Raw genomic sequence first — 7,622 nt, 5'->3', positions numbered from 1 at the left:
TATTCTCTATGAGACAGGAGACGGATTTCGTGGGTCAATCGATAGCGCCGATAGTGAAATGTGGGCTCGCAGATGCGGGGTCCCGAAGCGCTGATATTTTTCTTCCGGGACTCACCGCCCAAAAGTTCCCATGGCGCAGACCAGCCTCGAGGCATATCGCTTGCGACGTTCGCCCGGTTTGACTAGTACAAGTTGATATCGCAACAAACTCATTACCAGATCCTGCGAACCAAGAGACTTCAGATTCGTGGATAGCTCCGGGAGCATTCAAACCACGCACCATAAAGGAGAAATAAGGCGCCGTCGCCACCCCGCCCCTTCGTTCTTTTTCAACTCGCACAGCCTCAGACAGTCGCGATGCCCAAGTCAAAACGAGCAAAGGTGGTCCACATGACCAATGTGACCAAGAAGACGCGTGAGCAGAAGGAGCAGCTATTCGCCAACATCCGAGAATGTGTGCCTCAGTACCAGCACCTCTTCGTCTTTAGCGTCGACAACATGCGCAACAACAACCTCAAGGATGTGCGACGGGAGCTGTCGGGTGACAGCCGGTACGTTTTTTTTGCTTCTTCTTCTTCTTTTCTTTCGTAGCCCGTCCGCCGCTCTCTGCTTTTGAGGGGCCGGCTACTTTGCACATTTCATGATGCGCCGAAGGATGCAGAAATCCCGGGAAGCTAACGAGACCGAAAACAGCATGTTCTTCGGCAAGACCAAACTCATGGCCCGGGCCCTGGGCCAGACGGCTGAGGACGAGCAGGCCGAGGGCCTGCACAAGCTGACGTCGCACCTGGCCGGCACCGTCGGGCTCATCTTCACCAACCGGCCCGCCGCCGAGCTGCTGTCGTACCTGGACTCGATCACGTCAGTCGACTTTGCGCGCGCCGGCGCCGTCGCGCCCAGGGACTTTTCAATCCCGCCGGGCATCGTCTACAGCACGGGAGGCGAGGTGCCGCAGGAGTACGACGTTCCTCTTGCGCACTCGATCGAGCCCGAGCTCCGCAAGCTCGGCGTCCCCACGAGGCTCATCAAGGGCCGCGTCGTGCTCGGCGGTGAGAACGGCGAGGGCAGCACCGGCTACGACGTCTGCAGGGAAGGCGACGTGCTCGACAGCCGGCAGACAAGGCTACTCAAGCTGTTTTCTGTATGCTTTAGCGAGTTCAAGATACAGGTTTTGGCGTGAGTCNNCCCCCCCCTTTTTTTTTTTTCTTCTTCTTTTGCGCAGCTGTTTTTTCTCGCATCATTAGGCAATTTATTTCCCAAAATCCTGACTCGGCTCGCTAACTTGATTTCGCCATAGTTACTGGTCAGCTGCGACTGGCGAGGTTACAGAAGTTAATCCCGGCTCAGGGGGTGATGCCATAGACGATAGCGACTGAACAAGAGAAAAAAAAAAGGTCACATACAAACTATTTCCCCCCTTCATACGCTTCATCTACTCATCGGGTCCGATCTGGCCCGAGTACGTATCATATTATTCTTTTACAGGGTCAACTCGGCGTCTGGTCAATAGGGCATTTCATGATTGCTTGTTGTTATTTCATTCTGTTTATGTTAGGATTTAAAGAAAAAAGAAACCAAAGACGTTTTCCACAGCAGCCATCTCCCATCATCATCTCATGGGCCTCTACAGAAGTAGCCAAGTCTTCTTGGTGGCCGGCTCTACATGTTCAGGTACGTGCTTCAAAAGTGGATGTCAAGGTTTAGTACAACCAGTGCCCCCTATGGTTGGAAAGGCCGGCACTATGGGCCAACGCTTTGAAAACTTAAACGGACAAGTCGGCCCGCTACATCCAGTCGGTGCAAAATTTGCCTTGATAGCCCTTCGGGTTTATCATGTGTAGCTGTTACAGACCTCGTACTTTGCTTTTCTTTTTCATTTTCTTTTTCTTTTTCTTTTTCTCTTTTTTATTTTATTTTCTTTTTTTATTTTATTTTAGCTCAGCATTAAACTTGCCGTACCTACTTACCCCCACCATCACTCAAAAATAAACATTCCTAGTTCCTACACTCGTACTGTAACATCAACACCCGACTGACACCTGGGGCATGAGATCAAAGAAAAAGCTATGTAACACAATTGTAGAAAAACGAGGCCAAATGCAAAGGGTTATGTTACCTCCTGCGACCAAGCCTGACCTTGCGGAAGTGTGTCTGTTGTGGTGCAAGGTCCGGAGGGCTGCATTTGCTCGAAAGCTGTCTTTAAAAAGCTATGAACCGACCTTTGCAGTGCTGTAGAATTTGTTGCCAGTTTTGTTGTTTGATAGTCGTTTCTGATTCAACCGAAGCCAGTGGCCGTATGTATGACAAAGCGCTTCGTACGGAGCGCAAAAGTTGCGGACGTGCCGGGCAGTGCTGTACACGTATACATGTTGGGCCGTTCGTTACCTCTTGAGGATTTCGAGAGATCAGGGACACCTTGTCGACAGTCGAAACATTGTGCCTCACCCTGGATACGCTGCAGTTTTCACTCTTACCCTGGACGATAGAGCCGTAGGTAGGGAAAAAAAACAGTCCGGTTTGATGCGCCGGGGATAGGTAAACTGCGCGATCAGTGACTGGCGACACCCACCGTGTCTACTGCAGAACAGAGCAATAGAGCAGGCCCTATTCCGATTAGTAGCGACGAATCTTGCGCGGGTCGTCGTAGGAACCCTCGTAGCCGCGTTTTCGGTCATCGTCCCTAGGTCTGTCGTAATCCCGGTCTCTGTCACGGTCCCGATCCCGATCACGGTCGCGGTCGCGATACCCACCATTTTCTCTGGGGCGGATGGGCTCCATGTTGCTGCCAGTGCGTCGGCTGTTGTCGCGGAAGCCACCTCCGCTGCCGCCGGATCTGTCGTCGTAAGAGCGTCCACCACCTCCAGAGTCAAAGCCTCTGCGATCTCCGCCAAACCTTGAATCGCGGCTGTCACGCCCGCTATCCCTACCACCGTAGGATCCGGGTCCGCCAGGCGCATTAGGCGGCGGGCCACCAAACCCGTTTCGCTCTCCTCCTCGGTCGCCACCACGAGGTCCTCCATAGCCGCCTCCGAAACCACGGTCAGAGAAGCTACGACCACCACCCCCGCGGAAGCCGCCGCGGTCTCCACGGCCGCCGAAGCCACCCCTGAACCCACCCCTACCACCACCGAAACCACCTCGGAAGCCATCACCACCGAAGCCGCGACCCATGGGCTGCGAAGGCATGGCCTTGGTGTAGTTACGGCCACCCAGACCGCCACCCAGGCGGCGGGGCTTCCACCCTTCAACGGTACGTCCGCGCTCGACATCAACCTTGATGCGGCGGTCCTTAATCCTAATGCCGTCACATCCCTCGAGAGCAGCTAAATTGCACGCGGGTCGAAGCGCGCAGGAGTCAGTAAACCATAAGCCATACAGCATACCTTGCGAGCTTCATAAAGCTCTGGGTTTGGGAGAGGGGAGTAATAGGTTGAGGAAATAGACGTAGGCAAGCTTGAGGGCCACAGTCAGGAAGGACGAGCGATTTGTGCAAGACGCATCATCCAAATCTCGGACAGGATTCCCAGTCACGCATGCTGTCTGGGAGTAGAGAATCAGTGGTGAGTTTACCTCTCATGTCCTTTTCGCGTTCAAAAACGACGAATGCGTAGCCGCGGTGCGGCTTTCGTTTCTTATTACCCTTCTCATGAGCATGAGTGTCCTTGATTATCCGGATCTGCACGGACAGTTAGCTATCGTAGCTCTCAACATGATATTCCGAGGGTGACTGGCATGTCATCGTACTCTCTCAATGGTGCCAAATCGGCCAAACTCCCTCTCGAGATCCTGCTCGTTGGCTTCATAGCTCAGTCGGGCAACAATCAAGGTTTTGAACGCATCGCCGCGAATATTGGGATCGTCCTGCGGCCGGTCTGTCATCGAGTTGAAGCTTGTCAGTACAGTCCCGTGGCAATATGCGTTCAGTCAGTCATGACAAACATTTGGCCGGGCCTTCCTTCAGCTTGAGAGCAATCTCCCTTTCGTGCTCTAGCTTTTTCCTGTCCCGTCTCTGCAGCCAGCTCTCTGTCGGCACATAGTTGTCCTTGTCTTTATACTCCTCGAGAGCTTTCTTATACTGAGCGACACCCGTAATTGGCGCGGTTCTGCGTTCATGCGCCGGCGCGTCCGATGGGGGTAGGTAGCGTAGAGGAGGTCGCGGCGCGAAAAGCGCAAGAAGGTTAGGTGGCAGACGGTCCGTCATCTTGAAGCCGACTACCGTGGGTACCCTAGGCAATTAATTCCCGGTAACCAGGGCCCGTCAGAGGGGCAATAGTAGCTATTAAAAAAACAGACCACAGTCTTGATGACAATCCTGTCAGGCTGGCTACCGAATAGATGGCGATGTCTTTGAGAGTTTGACGGCGTGTTTGATGCCTCGAGTTGCGTCAGGAAAAAGAATGTGTCGCGTTCGCCTGGTGCCAGCGCTCAAAGCCAATCAATGACTTGCATGGACCCGCAATGTTCCATGCTCCTGTCTTGCGCTAGTCCTAAATTAGTAGAGTGCAGCTGTGAGCTGGGCATCTGGTCACGTGCGCCAGCGTTTTTTCGAGCATTGGAACGTCTTCAATGTACGCGGTTGGTGAAGTTCGTCTGGAGACATACCGAGATCACGATATATTCTCAATATCCAGCGTGCCACAATGACCATCAGGCCACTTCAGAAGGTTTCCGCTGGCCAAGTAAGTGTCTTTGACGTTTGCATTCTTCTCACACTTTTGCACCATGAAACTGACAAGCCTCGTGCAGAATGGCGTCGGCGCCTTCATCCTCCAGTGCAAGAGACTGGAGTTCCACTACTGCGACTGGGCCGGGAGCTCCAAGGGCATGAAGTAAGTTGACTGGCCACCTTTTTCATTGGTCGCTGCACCTTTGGCTCTGAGTGTCCGGTCTGACAAATTGTTCCTGCCGACCACAGTCAGTTCATCAGGCAGCATCTCCCAACCTTCGCCGCGAAAAACCCCCAGATCGAAATCACCGTGTCCCCAAGGCCGCAAAAGCACCCTGTTGTGGTTGGCCACTTCATCAATGGCAACAACAGGCCGGTCTGCGTCCGAAACCTCGATGCGAATCAGATCCTCAAAAAGGTCGAGCTGCTACGCGAGATGAACGGAGAAGTCAACAAGAAGTTTTCTAAGCCTGTCAGGAGTATCAACGAGAGTGTCAGAGGTGTCTGGAGTCCATACCATGGCAATGGTATGCCTGTATAGCCTCTTGGATTCAAGAGCAAGACTTTTATTTTCTGGGCGGTACAGCGTGTACTATATTGTATAAATTCCTGGGGTGCATATCAAATCTAGATACGACGATCAAGCAGACATCTGGCGCAAGATAGTCAGTGATTCTGAACCTCGTAAGTCTTCATGTTGCACATGGCTTCTCATTATGGAACTTCTATCCGACGTCGTTATGTTCAGGGAGCTTTTTTTTCAAATCTATCTATGATATCCGTCAAGCTCATTATGCTCATGCGTGTTCGTCGGGCGCTCATTCACGGCCTCATTCATCGTCATGCAGTCATTCACCTGATATTGATACATCCTAGATTTTTTGAGAGCATTCATGCGGTCTTGCAGGTGCAGATGTCGACGACTATGAGGTCTTGTCAGCAGCTGTCTCTTATTCCGTGCCAAGAGGGTGGAATTTGGAATACTTACAAGCAGGCTTCAAGCTGGCACCGCCAACCAAGAAGCCATCAATGTCGGGCTTCTGACTGAGCTCGCCGCAGTTCTTTTCGTTGACACTGCCTCCGTAAAGGATACGTGTCTCCTCGGCAACCTTGTCGCCAACCTTGCTCTTGAGGTATTCGCGAATGGCGGCATGGGCCTCCTGAGCCTGCTCAGGGGTGGCAACCTTGCCGGTGCCGATGGCCCAGATGGGCTCGTACGCAATGACAATGTTCTCCCAGCCGCTGGTACCAACCTTGGCCTTAAGTGCCTCAAGCTGGCGGGTGACAACCTCAACCGTCTTGCCACTCTCGCGCTCCTCGAGCGACTCACCGCAGCACCAGATGACCTTCAGGCCGTTGTCAATGGCGTACTTGGTCTTGGAGGCAACGACCTCGTCCGACTCGCCCAGGATGGTGCGGCGCTCAGAGTGGCCAAGAATGACCCAGTTGATGCCGAGATCCTTGAGCTGGGAGACCGAGGTCTCACCAGTGTATGCACCATCTGGCTTGTCAAAGACGTTCTGGGCGGCAACCTCGATCTCCTTCTTGGCCAAAGATCGGGTGTGGGCGAGGTAGACGTGGGGAGGCGAGATGACAACCTCTGATCAAGTGACACCGTCAGTTTCTGTTATATACCATTATTTATATTGTGTGTAATGTATGCATGGACTGCAATTTCTGCTACGGCACATACCGGCGTTGACATCAAGGTTTGCGTTGTTCAAGTTCTCAACAATCTTCTTGATGGACTCAGAGGTCCCGTTCCTGCCGACGCGGACCAGACGCTCTGGGTCAGTTTCTCGATCATGTCTCTTATGATCGTACCATGCGGGGTTCTCTTGTCCTGGTGGGGTTTAAAACATACATCTTGAAGTTGCCGCCGACGAAGAATTTGCGAGCCATGTTGGGCAATGTGTGAATTGTATATTGATATGTGTTTTGAGTTTTGATGCGTTTGACTGATTCAACAAGAGGTTGAATTGTATTGACAATTTGTAGACCTAGATGTATAGCGTGATTTTCTCAAAGCTTCTAGACTAGACTATATGGGATGGGGCTGAATGACGTGAATAGCAAGCAAGCTCAGCTCAAGCTTGCAAACCGGATCCGTTTGGTGGGGTGAGTTCGGGGCCGACAACGGCGGTGTGTGGGGCAGCACGGTGTTCATTCGTAGGTCCTCACCGGGTCGCCCGAATTCTCCCGGCCCATCATGTGAAAAATCTTGACTGCCGGTCCGTACCAAGACACGGGGTCTGGCATCACCAAGGCGCCCGTATCGACGTTCCTTGTCCAGAAGTGAGTTCTCAATTTATTTGCATCATCATGACGGGAAGACATTCTGCAATCTTCCAAAATCGGTAAAGCAAATAGTGGATACCATCAATAGCAGTCTACTACTTGAGTACTTTATCTATCTTACCTCGGATTGAGAATGGCTAGAGCAAGTGTCCTGCAGAAATGCTCGCAGACATGCAGTTCCTACAGCTATGCCGGCGCGTGTTGCATGGTCGCTGAATGCCAACGATCTCTGCATAAAAAGTCAACGTCTCTCAACTCACATGTCGGATTTAGCGACTACCATAAATACCACTACCTAATATCGATTAATCCATTCGCCCGGCACTAGCCGCACCTAGCCCATGTCAGCAACTTCCCGACGTGATATTCTATCAAATTACCCCTAGACCCAGTTAGTCCCAGAGACCGAGATAACCACGCAGACAAACGCATTTTCAATGGGAGCATGTGAAAATGGAGAATTGGGTTCGATTCTGATGTTTTGGCCCTTCTCATCCAAGTCGTACTGCCCGGAAATTTCAATGTCAAAGTAGATTTGTTGGGATTGATATGTGGGGTTAAAGCACATTCTGCCAGTGGTTGAGCTTCCACAAACCATTCCAGAAGCCCGGGACATCAAGCCGTTTTCGGCAGTTTTGAGCCGCAAAACGTCAACCAA

General features: G+C 52.1%; 4 protein-coding genes across 4 annotated transcripts; 2 read left to right on the top strand and 2 right to left on the bottom strand.

Moving 5' to 3' along the window:
• Window positions 1-357: 357 nt before the first annotated feature.
• On the top strand, window positions 358-1,376 carry PpBr36_00587 (uncharacterized protein; the record flags this gene model as incomplete). Its single annotated transcript, XM_029887779.1, has 3 exons — window positions 358-551; window positions 655-1,176; window positions 1,298-1,376. 3 exons carry the CDS (start codon window positions 358-360, stop codon window positions 1,374-1,376), a joined length of 795 nt encoding a protein of 264 aa, XP_029751569.1.
• Window positions 1,377-2,613: 1,237 nt separating this feature from the next.
• Window positions 2,614-4,201, bottom strand: PpBr36_00586 (uncharacterized protein; the record flags this gene model as incomplete). Its single annotated transcript, XM_029887778.1, has 4 exons — window positions 2,614-3,323; window positions 3,571-3,676; window positions 3,745-3,872; window positions 3,940-4,201. 4 exons carry the CDS (start codon window positions 4,199-4,201, stop codon window positions 2,614-2,616), a joined length of 1,206 nt encoding a protein of 401 aa, XP_029752307.1.
• A 439-nt stretch (window positions 4,202-4,640) lies between these two features.
• On the top strand, window positions 4,641-5,207 carry PpBr36_00585 (uncharacterized protein; the record flags this gene model as incomplete). Its single annotated transcript, XM_029887777.1, has 3 exons — window positions 4,641-4,679; window positions 4,747-4,829; window positions 4,916-5,207. The coding sequence occupies 3 exons, from the start codon at window positions 4,641-4,643 to the stop codon at window positions 5,205-5,207; spliced, it is 414 nt and encodes a 137-aa protein (XP_029751571.1).
• A 350-nt stretch (window positions 5,208-5,557) lies between these two features.
• Window positions 5,558-6,568, bottom strand: PpBr36_00584 (uncharacterized protein; the record flags this gene model as incomplete). Its single annotated transcript, XM_029887776.1, has 4 exons — window positions 5,558-5,589; window positions 5,655-6,266; window positions 6,360-6,475; window positions 6,531-6,568. The coding sequence occupies 4 exons, from the start codon at window positions 6,566-6,568 to the stop codon at window positions 5,558-5,560; spliced, it is 798 nt and encodes a 265-aa protein (XP_029751572.1).
• Between the last annotated feature and the right edge of the window lie 1,054 nt (window positions 6,569-7,622).

The sequence above is a fragment of the Pyricularia pennisetigena genome, chromosome 2 (genome assembly GCF_004337985.1).
Source record: "Pyricularia pennisetigena strain Br36 chromosome 2, whole genome shotgun sequence".
In the NCBI taxonomy this organism is placed as follows: Eukaryota; Fungi; Ascomycota; class Sordariomycetes; order Magnaporthales; family Pyriculariaceae; genus Pyricularia; species Pyricularia pennisetigena.
Note: the sequence above shows the minus strand (reverse complement) of the source record. Positions and strands in the feature narration are given on the sequence as shown.